Genomic DNA, 18,252 nt, shown 5'->3' with positions numbered 1-18,252 from the left:
ATCATTAAAAAAATACATAGATAAAAGGACAAATAAATAAAAGGACATGAGAATGGAGAATGTTTATCACTCCAACGCCTTTCCAGAGCTTTCTGTCTATGAGCTCTCAATTTATGAACCTGTAACAGGTGCTGCAGTCCCTGCTGTATGCAGTGGGTCTCACACTAAGGTGCCAGCCCATCTCCATGTGCCTGGTGAGCTGCAGGTGCAACTGGGCCAGGATGGGGCTGCCTGTGAGGAGGCATCAGCATGGCTGCTGTCAGCATGGCCATGGGATGAGGTAAGGAGAGCCCAAGGAGCCTGCTGCTCAGGTGTCTGTGGGTGCCGAGGAAGCTTGTGCTGCAGTGGGCCAGCTGAAAACCTGGGTCCCATATGAGATGGAGGGGCAGAGGTGGCAGCCACGGTCTGGCTGCTGCTCGGTGGCAGCAGGGAGGAGGCCAGAGGCTGGCACGTTTCCCTACATGCAGCTGCAGAAGGGTCTGGCAGGGCTGGAGCAGCACTGGTTTGGGTGGTGGCTTTCTTCAAGCACTTGAATGGTGGGGCCCATGGGTGCCACTTTCTCTGTGCCTTCTTCCTTTGGCGCTGCCAGCAGGCTCCTGTCTTGCCCAGCAGCCGCTCCTGCGTGGGCTGGAACCTGGTCTGCTCCTCAGGTGGCTCTCCTTTAGGTCTTCCTGCAGGGCAGGCAGCCACCTCTTATGCCCTCAGCGCATCTCTTCGCTGACAGTGTTCAAACAGTTGTGAATCGTCTCTCTGGAAACATGGGTGATAGTAGAAGAGTAAGTGGAAAATTCGTAGGAGAAGAATTAGTTGCTATCTATTTGGACTGAAAGACAGCAAAATAAGGGAAGCGAGACTTAACTGCTGAAGATGAACACGAGTATTTAACAGGTCATTCAGTCAGTTTAAGCCTATAGCTTAGGCTGACTAAAACAAGGTATGTTGCAAATGCTTAATCTGTCACAGCCTCAAGCTGCAAGGAGTTCAAGCAGCCTTTGGACACTGTTCTCAGACATAGGGTTTGAAATTTGTGTGGTCCTGTGTGGAACAAGAAATTGGATTTGATGATTCTTGTGGGTTCCTTCCACCTCAGGATATCTTGTGATTCTAAAGTGATTCTTCTGCATCAGTCACTTTCATCACTCCTGCCTTCTCTATCAGCTGTGGCTCTGGGAGATGCACCTAGGACAAGGGCTGCCTTGTGCTCTGCACCCTGTTGGCTGCACCACAGAGGCTGTGCTGCTGAGGAGGCCAAGGTTCACTCAGGGTTTACTTTCCTGAGTTGTGTGGCGGTCCAGGTCCAATGGCAGACAGTGGCTGTTAAGTTTCTGTTTGGAGATACCACCTTCTGCCTTCAGCTTCCCAGCTGGGATGTCTTGCTTCCCTCCCTTCCACTGCTTGCTGTCCTGATTTCCCACTGACACTTCCAGTGTGTGTTGTACACTGTTTGCCCAGTATAGTTTGTTTGGGGCTTGAAGTTTGTGGGTTTTCTCTCTTTTTTTTTTCTTTTTAACCCCAGTAGTTTTGTTTTGTTTGTATCTTAACCAAAACTCATGGCTGTGTCTGCATATTAATGCAGTTTTTGAAGGCCTGAGTTGGATTATATATAACGTATGCAGCATTCCCTTTCCAAACCACAAAGCTGTGAACAGAGTATTTTTTTCTATGCTTGCCAATTGATTCCAGACTAATAGAAGAAATTAAATTGATAAGAAGTTGTTGCTATGTACTCTGTTAGTTACGATTGCTTGAGCTGTGAGTGTGAACTGTGAATATGGCCAAGCTATTCTACCTTCAAACTGTAGGGATGATGTATGATTTGACCTCTGCAGCTATTCCTTACTCTGTATTTTGGCAGCATGAAGTACAGTTCTGCTGTCCTGGAGATTGTTTCAAATTAACATTATTCTCCAAGTAGTGAAGAGAAGGCACCACCTCATCTTGCATCCAGTAATTGCTTTTTCCTTTCATTAAAGATGGCAATACCTACTATGTTAAGAGGTTTTTCTCTACCTTTTAGAATCCTAGGGAAAATAACATTAATGCTTTATCATCTAAAAATTAGTCATCTGACTTGTCTCTGAAAGATGGATGTTACCCATAGCTTCTATGAGAAATGGTCTGCCACTGCAGATCATCTTCTCAAGCTGGCTCAGAAATCCGAGGAAGGCACAAGACTTGTCTTTGATCTCTGTGTCTGGTATTTCCCTTGCATGAGTCTTGGCTCTGAGGGAAACTCTGCTTCCCAGGAAACTTTCTGAGATATCTTAAAAGCCCTGACAAAGGCTTTGTGCTGATGTATGAAGTGCTGAAATGATTCTTTTTCTTGGAGAACTAGTCCGTGTTCGAGAGCTATTTTGAGCTGTTTTGACACTAGTTATGGGAACATATTTGAAAAGTACTATCTTTGTATACTATCATTCCTGACTATTTGTTACGTTTTCATGTCTTGTTGTCATCAAATGCCTGATAGTATCTCTTTGGTACAAAAAAAAACAGTGCATGTGAATCAGCTGTATTCAAATTCCACCTCCAGAAATGTTGTGGCATTAATCAAAATTAGTCTGTGAGACTGAGCTGAAGGAGTATTTATTTATTTATGAGAGCACCGTGACAAAATATAGACCTCTGCACTTGTGGTTTTCTCTCATCCATGCCTTCAGTTTTTGTGGATGTTCACTGAAGCTGGCTATCAACAAAGAAAGATCATCCTCTCCCACTCCCCTGTCAGATCATGGCTGTTTCCCACACCAGTTCAAGACTTCCTTGGTGTTGCATGAGACTTGGGAACCTTCATGGATGGAGAACTCAGGGCTGTGTTGCAGCCTTTACTTAATGCTTGGGTGGAGCATGCATATGGCTTGAATATTCTCTTTGCTGTCTCCTGTGCGTTGTTTGAACAGCATCACCAGTGAGCAGTTACATTTCGTAGATCATTCATGGGTCTTTTATGATGAGTGAACTGGGGTTGCGTAAGAATGTCTAATTCTAATTTCTTCATTTTCACACATTTTTAACTAGAGGGGTTTTTTTTATTTTGTTTTTGTTTGATTATCAGTTTTTAACTATGAAAGATTGATTTAGTAGTTACTACCTGTGAAAGGGTTTGGCGTTTTTAAGCAAAGATAATGAAAGTGGTTTGTGAAGAAGGAAGGAGAATTCACTTATTTACTTTCCAAGCCAAACCAAACTAAACCAAAGCCAGATTAAGCAAACATGCTACCTTTAAAGAAGGCTGCCTCTCTGTGTTTGCTGGATATTAAATTGCAAAATTTAACAAAGAAGCAGCCATCACTGAAGAGAACCGCTTTGGAGTTTTCCACTGATAAACTGGTTTTGACTGAAACAAGAGATTGAAAATTCCTGTTGTGTTTACATTTGATGCCATTCATTCCCATTTTCTCCTTAAAGCAGGCAGTTAAGGAAACCACTTTATAGAATCTATTTCTGTGCTGTGTATGCTATATGAAAGGAGAAAACAGCAGGTGTTCCCAGAAAAGACTGTGATTGCAGATGCCCTTCTCTCATTCCAGCAGTGTATTTTTGTGAAGCACAGCAGAAACTGTCCATATTCAATAGCAACATATGCGAGTAGTCCCATTTTTTTTTGTGAAAAAAAAAGTTAAGAAACTCAGCATATCGTTGAAGTTTTGCAGTGTCCTGTGGAGCTGGGAGCATGCCAAGTAAGCAGGATGTCAGCTCAGTTCCTGCCACTCCAAGGACTGCTGGTTCGCACCTATGGTGGCTTAGCACCAGAAGAAGCTGGCTGTCTGGAGTGGGATGGAGGAGCTGGCAAAATAAGGGTTATTTTTGAGTGGGAGCAGATATGCTTTATCCTTAGTAGGAGCTGATGTCATGTGACTGCTCAGATTCTGTTTGAAGCTTTCAATCCCTCACCAAAAAAATAAAAGCATGAAATTAAGAGCACATTCCGTATTTGTTTGATGGATGAATGGATGAAAGACGATCGGTCAGGCCACCATGCAGTGTATTTCATAACATGAGTACAAGAGAAAGCAATACAGCTTCCAATCATAAAAAGATCTTTTTCTAATTGCTTTGTAGGTGGTCTTTGAAGCTTTACACAATCTGGAGCCTCGTGGCTATGTTGTCGGGTGGATCATTGCCATCAGTTTGCTGGTGGGAATTCTCATCTTCCTGTTGCTGGCTGTGCTCTTATGGAAGGTAAGGCAACAGATGCAACATAAACACTGAGGATGGTCCCAGGAAAAAAAGCTTTAATTTTTCTGTGCATGTAATGTCCATTTGCTCAAGGAATTAAATAATTGTCCATTCCATTACAGAAGTTTTTCAGCCAACAAGAATGCTCTCATATCCAGGTTTTTGTGAGGAACAGGGAAAGACCTCTGATGTAGAGAAGTAGAAAAATAGATTCAGTGGGCTTAGCTATTAAAAAATAAAACCTTCACTACTGTTCCAGGATGAAGGAGGATCCCTCACAGAACCTACTCTCTCTCACTTAGATACTTGGCACATTTTTCTGATGCCTGAGAATCGCTGATTTCGTAAAGGATCTTTTGAAAATTAGGTCAGTTTTTCTGGACCAGCTAAAAGATGGGGTGCACGCATCGCAAAAACCACTTGGTAGTACTGTTTTCAAGAAGTAAAGGCCTGGGAAAGAGCAGTATTCAGGTTTAAAAATTGTAGATCCCTCGGAATTCCAGATGAGTAAAATGTGCTATCTGAACAAAAGGCACCAGGACCTGTTAAAAGCCAGCCTTCACACCATCTTTGATAAGATATAATTCTTGTACCCAGACACTGTTATGTGGTAACACTGGGCTGCTGCTGACAGTCAGCAGCAGCCATCTGGTGTGGGTAAGTAAGAAGGTTAGGAACTTCAAGTGTTTTCATTCCTCTGTCCCCTTTTACCAACCCATAAATTTCAAAGGCCACAGTCAAGGTCAGGAACAGTCTTTGAGAGAAGTAAATCCTGAATGCACACATGGGAACTGGTCCAACCTGAAGGACCAGCAGCCTGCCTCACACTGCTGAGCAGAACATGTTCTGCAGGCTCTGCTCAGTGGCTGTGTGGGACTGAAGGCCACAGCCACGCTGGGCTGCACAAGGACATGTCTCTTTTGCAAGCCTGTAAAAGGGTTTTACAGACCTGGGCCAAAAACTGGCAGTGAGATTCCAGCAGTAGATTATACAAGTGCTTGTGTTTTAGATTGTACTTCACAGCACTGTATAGATTTTATGTGTATTATAGATTTTAAGCATTTTTATGGTCAGCTTTGAAGATTTTTATGCTAATAATGGCCAGGTCAAAATAGGCTGCGCTTTTCATTTGGGAAACAGTGTTTGACCATATTGTTGAATACCTTAAAACTTCTGTTCTTCTGATACATGGGAAATGCTTTTGCTTTCTGTGGCTGAAACTGAAGATAAGAAAAAAATTGAGTTAAGATGTCAGAGTAGTAATGAGAATGGGAAAATGTGGAATTGAATGAGGTTCAGGGTTTACATCCTTGTGACATTTTTGTAAAAGGACTTACTGCTGATGATACCTCTTTGACTCATTTTGTATTGCTGGTTTCCTGAAGATAGGAGGTACTTAGCGAGCTGCTACAAAATGTGCAAGGTGAGAGGAGAAGCAGCTCACACCTTGAGGCTTCACGGGAATCTGACACAAGTTTGCTTGCTGGTCTGTACTAGAATGTATACACTGCTTTGTTTTCTGGCATAGTCTTGAAACTTGAGCCTTCTTGTGTGTTACTGAGATCACTCATGAACACATGAAGAAAGGGCCATTTTGCTACGTGAAAGCTGTGAGGGAAGTTCTGAATAGCAGCAACAAATAATTACAACTAATTACAGGCTTATATACAGCCCTTTCTGCGTGCAGAAAGCAATGGTGGAGCAAAGCAAGGTGAGATTATATACCCAGAGTCCTACAGCAGAGATGGAAGTCATAGCAAGGCTTCATCAACTACATACCAGTGTTTTATCCACTGAATTTTATGATTGCTTAAGAAATCAATAACTGCAGTTTTGTCTTAATGGGAAGTGATTGAAAATTTGGGGTTTCTGGTACCAGGCCAGTATTTTCATTTAAATCTTTTTTTGGATCTTTGGATCCTAGAATATATAGAAGTAATACTTTACAGTCACTGATTTCTATATTTACTAAAGTTACTGACAGTTTTAAAGTTGTCTGAGATAAAACTGACATGGGAAAGTTGCCGTCCTACAAAGGAATCTTAATTGCTTGACTGTAAATCTTTGTTGGGCAAAACGGACCAAGCATATCCTTGAGTCGTGCTTAATTTTGCATGTGAAAAAGTCCATGTTTTTATATATATGTGTAAAATATTACAAGTGAAGTTTTTGTTCGTTTGTTTTTGTTTTAACTGTGGGGTGAAAGAATAGCTATGAGTTAGTTGGAGATTTGGACATTGCAGAATTGCTAGCAAGAGCTAGAAATGACACAAGCTTTAGGACTACAGCATAAATTTTCTATTTTTTTTGTTAAGAAGATAGCTAGAGTTAAGCTGTGGTCCTGGAATGTGACTTTTCACACCAAACAGAGCCAGAGCAACCCCTTTATCATGGAGCTGTGTACTGGAGCAGTGCCTGTGTCATGGCCTGGCAGGGAAGGGACGTTCTTGTTGTGTGTTTGGTCAGACCTCAAGTGTCACAACACAACAGGCAAGTTCTTGAACACAACAACATTTTGCAGACAGATTGAGGAGCTACTTTCTGTTGCAGAAAAATATTACAATGCATGTAAGCATTTCACATTATATGTTGCTTGAATTAATGGCATTAGCAGGAATGAGCTCTCAGAGAAATTTCAGCCCTAAATCATGGTTTTAATCAGAATGAAGTTAACTGTGAATACAGTAAGATGAGATGGTAATCATTTCATTATTTGCAGATCAGAAATTGCACAGTCTAGAGACCCATGTCAATGGAAGTAATGTTAAATGCTTGCTTATTTTACTTCACTGAAAGCTTATTTATCCATATGCATAGCATGAACTCGATTGGTGTTTGACTGGTATTGCTTCTCTGCTTGTCTATTTTAATACTTCATGTAGACTCCACATTTCCTCTGGTTTAAGTGCAAACAGATTCAGATGGACTGAGCAGCTTTCTCTGTCTTCCAGGAGATGCCATGCATAATGCAGACTGGCAAGCGTTACCTCATTTTTGCATATTTTGTTGAATAGCCCAGTTTTACTCCCAACCCTTTTTGCTATTCATATCCTGTTCATCAGCTCTGGATGCTTTTCGTACAGGCATCCATGGGAATGAGTTCCTGTTCCTGCTGCTTTGTCCTCAGCACATCTCACGCTCCCTGTCATGTCTTGCCCTTGGTCTCCCATACATGAGAGGAGCTGGAGGGACTCTTATGCTGATGCCAACAATAATACATTTTGCTTTTTACCCACGGAGGTTGGCTTGCACCTCTTTGGTGGCTTCTCGATGCTTGTGGAGAGTAGAGGCTGCTTTGCTTCAGGACAACTACCCATGTGCTGAACGAACCCAGGGTTTCATAAGCACTGGCAGTTTCAGAAGGGAAAAATGATCATGGCTGTATTATTCTGGGGACTGCTATCTCACGCACTGCTCACTCAACAGTTAGGACTGCAGCCATACATGGGAACAAGAAACTCTTCAGAGCTGATAGATTTATGCACCTGTAAATCAGAGGAGAACTGGCAAATGAAAAACCAAAGCGTAATATATTATGACACAATAAATATTACACTATAACACAAATGCAAAAATAGGAGTGCTACCTTGGAAGTGGCTTGAATAATGGAGTGAGTCATTCAATCCATATTGCTTTAGACAAAGTGCACAGAAAGGAAAGAAATGATCTGTGCTCAGAGGATGTCAAGGGGTGGGGGAAGTGCTACAGAGCACCAGAATGGATGTCTGGGCAGCAGTCATATGTGGAGCCAGTGGTGTAAGTGATTTGCAAAACAGAGATTTTGTATTCACTGCAGTAATGCTGTCTTTTTTTCTCTGTGTTTAGTACAGGAGATGGACTTCTATCTAAACTGATTCATATAGAAATTAAGTTTATTTCTGAACTGAGCCTGCACTTGTTGTATACAGCTTCAATTTGTAGAAGAGGAGGTACTAGAATTGTTCTACAGCTTTGGGGCTCCTGGGGTGGAGAGCTAATCTAGCTGTCCCTTGCATTATAAGACATTCTTCTGCTCTAAACCTTGGATTTTTTGGCAGGATTGCAAACAGGAGAAAGACCAGCAGAATAGTACCCATATGCATGTGTTGTTTTTTGTTTTATCAAAGGGATTACTACTCTTCAGGATGTCTGCCTATGTGCTAGACCTCTGTCTATTTGCTCTTTGCCTTTAAATTAGAGTTTGAAGACTTCCTGTAACTTGTAGGAGAAATATTCTGAAGACAGTTTTTCACTCAGTGTGCTCACAGTTTGTCCAGGCTGCTAACAGGCTTGTTCCATCGAGGAACTTAAATCCTGATCTATGCTGATCTTACGAAATCCTCACTTAAGCAGAGGCTGTATGTGTGGATGGCACTGTCTCCTGGCACAGCTTTAAGGGGAGAAGCTTTGAAATACAAAGGTGGTTGTTTTTGTTTGTGAAGTTCCTTTGTTTTTGTTTTTATTTTTAAGAAAAAAAGGCCAGACAAACCTAAGAAGTGTTTTTAAAGGTCTATTTGGATTTGATTATCTGCTTTGATAAGCTATTTAGACTCTTTTTTTCTGGGACTGCACGAGTGACTTTGAAGGAACACTTGCATTCCGCTGCATGCAGTGTTTGTCATTACCTCACATGTTGTTGGAGCATTTTTCTCTTTCCCCTTTTTGGAAGGAGACACTTTCCCTTTCTTAGGGCCTCAGACATTTTGCCAAAACATACAGTTTGCTGTTTTCCAACAGAGGGGAAAAAAGAATGGCTAAACCTGCTCTTACTCTTTGCCATTCTATGTATCTCGTGTTACAAGCCTGAAAACCTTTTCTTTCCCTTTTATCTACAGCTCAGGTGGCAGAGGCTAATTGCTACTTACTGTCCTGTCCTTGTGCCAACCCCTATCCTGGTTCCTGGAGATCAGGTTTTAGAACTGTGACTCTGTGATGAAATAAAACTTCTTTTTCTATTTTTTTTTCTTTTTTTTTTTCTTTTTTTTTTTCTTCAGACCATACACATATATCATTATGGCACAAAACCTCCTTGGATTTTAGTATAGGGGCGAAGTCAAGCTTTCTGTGAGGGGAAATACATATTTCCCTATATATATACGTATAAATATGTCTTTCCATGTAATTTATCCAGGAAGAACCCTTTTCACTACAAAAAGCCTCCTGGCTGGGTGGAGTAACCCAACCATTATCACGTCTGTCTAGCATCAAATGTAGGTTGTGGAGCTGGGGACAGGAGAAGCCTGGTGACACTTAGTGGCATTCCGTATCTTTGATGCAAGTTGCTTCTGTTCGTAACTTGCATTCCTCTTCCTTTCTGTACATGGAATTCCAAGAATAAAGCAGTATGTACTGTGGTGATACTTTACTTTTAAGAATCATAATCATTCAGATAAACAAGGCAGTTGGCTCAGGTTGCTATTGCACTTACTAGGGTCGAGTTACGGGAAGGGTGCATTTCAAAATGCCCAGAAGTTGTTTCTGTCAAGATGTGGATGTTTCTATGAGCTGCCTAAGAACTCGTTAAAGAAAGGATATCTATGTTTCTCTTTTTTATTTCCCTTTCTCATGCTTTCTTCCATGTTCTGGTACTGTTTCTTTCTCATTTTTCACATTATCTCACTTATGAAAGTGTAAATCCTTACTGCAGGAGCTATATACCACAGACCAAACTCAACTGTCAACTGAAAATGCAAAACTTTGTATGTATTTCATTCATGTTCTCTGACATTTGTCTTTCTGTACTTCTCAAATTGCTGCTCCAATTCTGTGGAGTTTTTGTGGTAAACTTTTAATTTTGGTGGTTGTGCTCCACAACTTACCTGTTTACGTGTTTGCTTCATGGAAACTGTTACCTGCTTTAATAAGTAATCTTTTGTCAAGGGTACAGCATGCATTTTTTATACATATTGTTGGCTCAGTCTATCCAGAATTTGGCTTTTTTTGGTATTATCCTGTTACTGCAGTACTAATTCAGTCGCGTGATGATTAGGTTCTGTCACTGAAGGCCAAACCCATATCACATCCCAAACATGGATGAATCTTCAGTGTTTGTAACACCTTGAAAACCTTGAAGGAACTGGGCAGTGGAAATGTTTGGTTATCTCTACAAATAACATCTTCCCGGGCAGATGTTCTCAAAGAACACTCAGAGCTGTGTTTTATATAGTTTCCTTTTTCAAGACCAAAGTGAGTATTACTAAATATTTATAGACCCCTCCAAGAGCAAAAGGGGTTCTATTTGGTGGCAGTGACTCAAATGCTTCTTTTGTTTTGTTCTTGAAGTAGGTTATTCGGATGATTTGCTCTGCTTTTTGAAATTTGACTAAATGTTACATGATGATTGGTTATAGACATCCTTGCATTTTACTTGTTCTTAGCCAAGTAAACGGTTAATGCTACTGTTGTAGCTGAAACACTGACTTCCCCAGTGGGTTTGCTGGCTACCATATAGTGTTTGTTCACCTCCCACAAGAGTAGGGCTGGCAACATTTCAGTGGTAATGTGTCCAGTACTTGTGAAATGCCTTTGTTATCTTTGTGGATAAAATGAGCTATGTAAGTGTACAACAGTAATAATACTGTGGCTGAGCATTCTCTGGTCTCAATGTCCTCCAAATGGGAGCGGTGCTTGCCAGGTCACTTTGAGAACATCCCAGCCGTTGCAGCTCAGTAGCTCTCACCGCAAGAATAAATCGAACTCACTAGCAAGAGAGAGGTTGGGTTGTGGTTTGAATTGTCTTTCCAAAAAGAAGAAATATAGCCATCATTTTCAGGAGCCCAGACCAGCAGAAGAATATGTGTGTAGACTGAAAAGTTGCAAATAAGTACCTAAAGTTCCAAGGTTCCCTGCTGCTGGAATACAGCCTGTGTGTTTATTGGAAGCTGTTAGCATCCCTCAGATCCAACACCAAGAGCAGAGAAAATGTGACCTGCATAGTCTGAATTCTCTCTTCAGGCTTGGTGTCAGAGTGGGAAATGCTGTGTTATGACTTACACCAGCCGTAGCCATTTCCTCCTAGTTCAGCTAAAGCCATGCAGATAATTTATTCAGATAATTATGGACATCGTACAGCTTTAATTCATATACTTTTGGCAAGTCAGGGCTATCGAAATATGATTGTAAAGCTACAGTTTATTGATTCCAGAAGTAGTCTTTAACATTTAGTCCTTGGATATCAAAGAAACCCAGAAGTATTTCAGTAGTTTTTCTTTTCTTCTTTGGAGAGGAAATAGAAAATATGGATTGATGGATGTCTTAAATTAATTGCACTTTCAGGAATGATTTGTTTAATTACTGTCCTGTTCCCTGCTGAGATAAAGAAATCAGTGTATAATAACTTGTCCAGACATATCTGCAGCAAACACTTTATTCTTTCCAGTTCTTGAGACTGATAATCACAGATGAACTTTGGATGATGGCTGTGTTCATTCTGTGACTTTTTAAAAATAAACTACTCAGTAAAATTTTGCAATAGGAAAAAAAAAATCTTTAAACCATGTGGAAGTGTTTATGGATTTTAATGTTGGTTAGTTTGCTTTTTGATTAAACTTACAAGTATGCTTGCAACATCTGTCATGCAAGTTACTGTACACAGTTGCTATCCTGCAAGAAGTTCATGCTTTCAATAAAGTGAAGTTGCCAGAACTCAGTGCTGAAGGAGCTTTCAAAGTCCAGTCACAGGAATTCTCTTTGTTTCCACAGACCAGAGCTTCCTTAGCAAAATACATAAGTCTCTCTGAAAGTAACACCTTCTATTTGTTTCCATGGAAACTACAACAGATACAAAGAGCACAATAACAATAAAATTTATCAGACATATCAGAGCCTGCATGCTGCACTTGTAAAAATCTGCACCAGTGGAGGTGACCCACCGTCACTGTCACCACTGCTGAATACACCATTCACCACCTCACTGTGCTCACATCCACTGTTTGGCCTCTGTAGACACTCAGCAAGCATCAGTGAGTGACTGATGTGTCTGATGTGACTGATCAGTGAGTGGAAGCCATTTTTTCAGCACGGAGGAGTTCAGTGGCACACATTTGCTTCAGATGCTCTTTAATGCTGCCAACTTTATTCTGCACCTCCTTAGCAAGCAGGTCCATTGAAAATAATGAACAACTCCTGGGAGAAAAGTTGTGTGAGTGGTGGTTAGAGGAACACATCCTTGATGACTGGACAGTGTGTTTAGAATGGGGCGAGCACTGCAGGGTATGACTTGTCACATGGTGAATTCCAAATCATACGCATGAGTGACAGCAGCAAGACACGCTGTATTGGAAAAATACTGAAATACTGTGTCAGACTGACTGAACTGGTATCTGTCTCCAAGTGCAGTTATCTCATTTGCACACCTGAATGGGTCTTTTCCATTATACGGCTCTTCTGAATTTGCATTACCTACTCGGAGTACTCAGCCTTCCTTATATTCTTTGAAAACTTGGCTTTTGAGACAGACATAAAGCATTTGGTTGAATAAGTAGTTTATTTAATGACTGCATGGGCTCGGTTTAGCAAAAAAAGAGCATGTTATTTTTTCATTATTACTTCAGCCTCACAAGGTTACTGTCTGAGAAAAAAACATGTTTAAAAACTATGCTTGTTTTACTACTAAACCATATAAAATAGATTTCCTTTTAAAATCTATGGAGTCTTACAGGTCTTCACTCCAAGCACTAGCAGTAATATCTTGAGTTAATTTGCCAGTCTGCATGAACTTAGGAGGTATGTTGTACTTTTTTGTTCATTTTTTTCTGCATAGCAACATGTATAGCAATAAATTGGGATTAGATACAGGTGTTAGATGTCAGATTCTTCCATGGTAGCTGAATAAAGTGTTTGTAAAGAGGGCTTACCACTGAGCAAACTGCTCAGCTTTTCTTTACCTTGTTTTCCCAGCTACAAAGCTCTGTTTGTCATTTTGCATATACGCACCAACTCACTCACATAGCAACTGCTTATGAAATGGTGATGTTTGAAGCATATGTATTTATCTTCTTGCATGTTTAATTGAGCAAATGAGGACCTACGTTACTGAAAAGCAAAGAGATTCACCTCCCAGAAAGTCAGTGGAAGACTGAATAATCAAGCCAGACCACCGGAGTCCTCATGTTACCTTAACCACAATACCATCCTTCCTCCCAAATATACAGTTTCTCCTTAAACTCCAGCCAGTACTTATGGCTACTTTCCAAAAAGGCCTTTTCCTCACAGGGAGGCCCAGGCACTGGCAGTTTGCCAGTCCCCAGTGGAAAAGCTGATCCACAATATCTGTTCATGACCCCTCTGTACTGTGGCAAGGGTACTTTAATTGGGAGGAAGGAAATGGTGCATCCTCTTGGAGCTGGCCACATGCCAGAATGATCCAGGGCCACGTGAACCCAAGTGCAAAATGTTGGTTTTTTTTTTTCTTTTTTCCCCTGCCTTCTTGGCAGTAGTAAAATGAGATTCGTGTTAATAAGCAACAATTGATCTCTGCAAGAGGAAACGCTCAGTGCTTCCAGTCCCAGCAGCACCAGTCTGCTGTGCAGAAATTCGGGGTGCTGGTGGCACCTTGCTGGGGATGAAGCTCCTGGTTCTCCCTTTGGGTATGATTAGCTGTACATTTTCTGAACTGCTTAGTTCTTTCAGAAGGGCCACCAGGTAAATGGCTTTGGACCTCTGCCTAGGTTAAAGAGATGGGGCAGTAAATCATTTCTGATGTAAATCCAGACTGTGGCTGTTCAGATATGACTGGATTGTGCTTACTGTAGTGAAGTAACTGTATAATAAAGATGGCTTGTGAATAAGGCAGTAAACTCAAAGAATCCAGGTGTTGTTCAGTGGGAGATTTCTTCAGTGGCTCTTAAATTTTGTTTTATTTCTGAGTTGCAAGTATATCAGTACTTATTTCGCTCTCTTTTTACTTGTTAGTTTGCACTCTGGTCAATATAATCCATTAGAAGACATTTATCAGAAGCTCTGTACTGACAGAAGTCAATACTTCCTCGTGTGCAGCTTAGTATATCAGGATGTGGTAGAAATGTAGTTAAAAATTTATACCTTGCTGATTGACATTAGTGGCAAAAGTCTCTGGTAATGTTATAGATTCTGTGTGAACATTGTTCACAAACCTGTATTCCTTCAATTACAGTCTGCAAATACCAGTGTACTAAAGTCGGGTTAAAATATTATTTTGCAGGAGGATCTAGCTGCTCTTATCTTGTTTCTTAACGCATGACAATAATGAGAAAAAGACTAGTTTAAAGAAATATGTAATTTTACCATTCTTCTGTAGCCCACACTTAATTTATTTCACTCTTTATTAGTTTGGGACAGTGGCTGGCCTGTGGAGGCACAGATGGGAGGGCAGAAAATAGCAGCAGAAAAAAAAGGCAGTAATTTGTGATGATGTTAACACTTCAGAATTACTTTGGCTTGGATGTTCAGTTTGTGTGAGTGCTTGACGAATGCATCTTTGTGCAAGTGTTACGGGTGATTTTAAATGATTTAGAACTGACATGGCAGCAGAATGCGAGTGAAAGGGACTTTGAATACTCAAGATTTGAATACTCAAGACTTGACAGTGCTGTCGTGTGACAAGATATAACTTCACACTAACAGGTGTAATTCCCCAGACAACAAGAAACACAGATTTTCTGTTGCTTTGTTATTCTGTTTTGCCAGAAACATGCTTTCTGCTCAGATTATACTGTAGATGGCAGTAAGGTTTTGCTAGAAAAAGGTGCACGTGCTGGAACAGCTCAGTTAAGAATAAGTGTAAGATCTATGGGTGTTTTTAGGTTTTGAATCTAAGTTCCGTATTTACAGAGCTCTAATACTTATTTGAAGCATCTCCAGAAGGGACTGGCCATTGTTTGTCTATTCTGATAAAGACTGTATCAACTTTTTATTTCCATTTTATTTGTTTCTGTCTGAATTTGTGTGAATTTGTTTAAAAAGCAAGGACACGCTCCTTTGCCATTTATCATGACATGTAAACTGTGGCAGTTTGTAGGTTTGCAGGCAGTTCAGTCCATCTCTCTCTTCCTGGGATGTCACTTCCATTGGGAGTGACAATGATAGCCCCAGGATTTTGGAAATATCCCTATATTTCAGAAGGCTTTGATCTCCCTCAGAGAAAATGTACTGGGACTTGGTGCCCCAGCTGTTCCCCTCTGGTGAGCCCTGTAGGGTTAAGAATAAAGGATGAGGCAAGCTGAGTAGTGTCCCCCTGTTGATGACTTTTTTTCGGCCACGCTGACCCAGAAGGCCCAAAACTGAGGTCCTCTTCAGCTTTCTCAGATAATTTTCACCCTACTCTGACTAGGGTTTGCTTTTTTCCTGCATTGCCTTTGGTAGCTGATTGCTCTTCTTCCATTATATCCCTTTGTCTTCCCGTGTACTCTCTCCTTGCCTCCCGCAATAAGGTTCTCCCATTGCTCTTCATCTGACGAGTTCCTTCCCCAGGCACGAGTTTGTTGACCAGAGTACTGCCATCAGTCCTTTCCTTGCCTGTGGTGGTATGCACTTGCACATTGCATGGTGGGCTCACAGGTCTGGACTTGACTGGTCCTTTGCCATATTCATCCATGCATATGTACACACATGAATGCGCCTCTATGGAAAGCAAAAAGTGGGAGAATTGAACAACAGGAGAGAATCATGGACCATGAAGCAGGCTGGAGGCCACTGCACTGCTCCATTGAAAATGCCCCTTCTACAAATGCCTTTACCGCAGTGCTCCTGCTATAGCTGGTGATCTCTCCTCTTTACCCTGTTTGAAATTCAGCACTGAGTCCCAGTTATCCTCCCTGGAATTTCTGAGTTCTCTTAAGGGCCTTACATTAGCAGAAAAAATACTGGAGGCAAAAAGTCTCTGATGTCACCCTTGCCCCAGTGAACTGAAACAGCATAAACTCTGTATCCATGTTGCACCATTTCTCTGGCTTTTATCCATGTGTCATCCTCCTTACTACCCCTTCTCCAGCATGTTAAACTCACTTGTTCTTTCCAGCTTGCCACAGGCACTTATCTGCCATTGCCATATGGGTTAATATTGCTGTCATTTTTAATGAAATCTGTTTGTTGTAAGGAGATGGATATGTGCACTGTGTGGTCTCTTGTGAAGCCATGATAAGTTGTGACTGCTTTGCAGCCATCAAAAAAAAATCTTTCTGATGATCAGAAGGACTCTGTCTCATTAAGTGGCAGCATGCTATGTTGACCCTAAGAAGCAGTGTCCCATAACAAAGCATGCCTTTTCCTTTTAGGGAGGGCAAATGTAACCAATCCCAAACGCTGCTTTTAAAATGTCCAATAAAAAAATCTTAAGGTCCAGTTTCTAATTTATGTTGCATTTAAATTAAGCTCTCTACTTAATTCTGAATTATCCACAGCACTGACAGCAAGTGAACATACATAGCTTCACAGTGAAATCACCTGTAGATGCTGGATCTCATGCTTCACTAATATTTATTCATATCTTCAGCTCACTTTTTTTGCCCTACTGAAAAGTTATACAAAAGCATTCTGTATCCAGTAATGAAATAGTAAAATACCAAAACTATCGTAACCAACTTTTAAAGATAATTCCTGAAGCAGATGTTCACAAACAGACAATTTTTATTAAAATAACAGTGGGAGTTTGCTTTTGTTTGTTTGGCCCTAGAGGAAATTAAAAAGCCTTTCTATAATTTTGATTATAACTTCAAGTGAGGATTTTATTGAGCCAAGGATGTTGTAGCATGAAGGATGGAAACCTTAGGGGTTTAAAACCTGTTTTCAAAAGCTACAAATTGAACTTCTCTTGTTAATCTTAGGAAACCAAGTCCCCTGGCAGTTCTATTTTCAGTGTGCAGAACTTGTCGGTCTGTTACAAAACCTGATAAAACAAAAATGGCACCCACTTCTTCGACACATCTGCTCCCTGAGCATATGTAAGGTGTATCTGCAGGTTCCCAAGACTAAAATAAGTACCTACGATGAATCCCACTGGTAGGAACATGGCGACGACAGAGGAGGAAGGAGGTTCTAACTTCTTAATTTTGTTACCAGTAAAATAATTATCTAAAGCTTCCATGTTGGAGCATGAAAACCTAAGGACAAAGTTTGCTGTCAGCTTTAAGTCTCCATTGATCCAAAGTACACGGGCATCGGTAAGGTTTCACTAAGATTTTATGATCATAGAACTGTTTAGGTTGGAGGAGGCCTTAAAGATCATCTAGTTCCAGCCCTCCTGTAATGTGTAGGGTTGCCAACCACAAGATCAGCCTTCCCAGGGTCTCATTCAACCCAGTCTTGAATGCCTCTGGGGCAGCATGTTCCAGCACTTCACCACCCTCTGTGGAAAAAATATATTCATAACATCCAACTTAAATGTCCCCTCTTAATTGAAAGACATCCCCCTCTTGTCCGATCAAGATGTTGCCATCTTGAGGTTTTATTCTCAGAATACATCCTTTGCACTGGTAGAGCTGTAGATAGAAGTGAAAAAAAATCAGTGTGATGTTATTTTTTTGCTACAGGAGATGGAAGTTTACCTGTTTGTTTTTTGTTGTTTTGTTTGTTTGTTTTGAGCAAGTTTAAAGAACAGAAAACTAGTTAAGCTCTTCTTTAATTCCTTTTCTTCCCCCGTGTTCCTGAGAACACCATTCTTAAAGACACTGGGAGGCGAGGGAGTCATGGCTCTTCAAAATTTGACAGCATCCTTTTTGTAAGGACTTGAAACAGAAAGACCATTATCAGCATGTTTGCATGTACTGAGTAGCAGATATGGAGGTTGGAGCTTGATGATCTTTAAGGTCCCTTCCAACGCAAGCCATTCTGTGGTTCTACAATTTAGGAAGCTGTGCTGGATGAGCACACTCATCAGTTTGAACAAGTTGTCTTCCAGAGCCCCATGAGTTAAAATATACTTGAAGAAAAATAAAGTTGCTGAAGAACTGAAAATAGAAAGTCTGACTTAACAGAACCATACCAGTGATAAAACAGCACAAAATATTCCTACATATGGCCAGTTTGGGAATAAAAGATGGGAATAGCTGACTGATAGAGGCAGTCTAACGCATTGTGTTTTACTCAGCAGGAGTTAAGAAAACAGGTTTGGAGTGGTA

The 18,252-nt window shown here is 40.9% G+C and overlaps 1 protein-coding gene across 1 annotated transcript in view; it reads left to right on the top strand.

Annotated features, from left to right (window-relative positions):
* Nucleotides 1-18,252, top strand: part of ITGA9 (integrin subunit alpha 9) — a 214,506-nt gene that overhangs the window by 190,276 nt on the left and 5,978 nt on the right. Inside the window, exon 27 of the mRNA XM_052693234.1 lies at nt 4,063-4,182. Within this exon, the coding sequence (XP_052549194.1) occupies nt 4,063-4,182 (120 nt within the window). The remainder of the gene's footprint in view (nt 1-4,062; nt 4,183-18,252) is intronic.

The sequence above is a fragment of the Tympanuchus pallidicinctus genome, unplaced genomic scaffold (genome assembly GCF_026119805.1).
Source record: "Tympanuchus pallidicinctus isolate F22 unplaced genomic scaffold, pur_lepc_1.0 scaffold3, whole genome shotgun sequence".
Lineage (NCBI taxonomy): Eukaryota > Metazoa > Chordata > Aves > Galliformes > Phasianidae > Tympanuchus > Tympanuchus pallidicinctus.
Note: the sequence above shows the minus strand (reverse complement) of the source record. Positions and strands in the feature narration are given on the sequence as shown.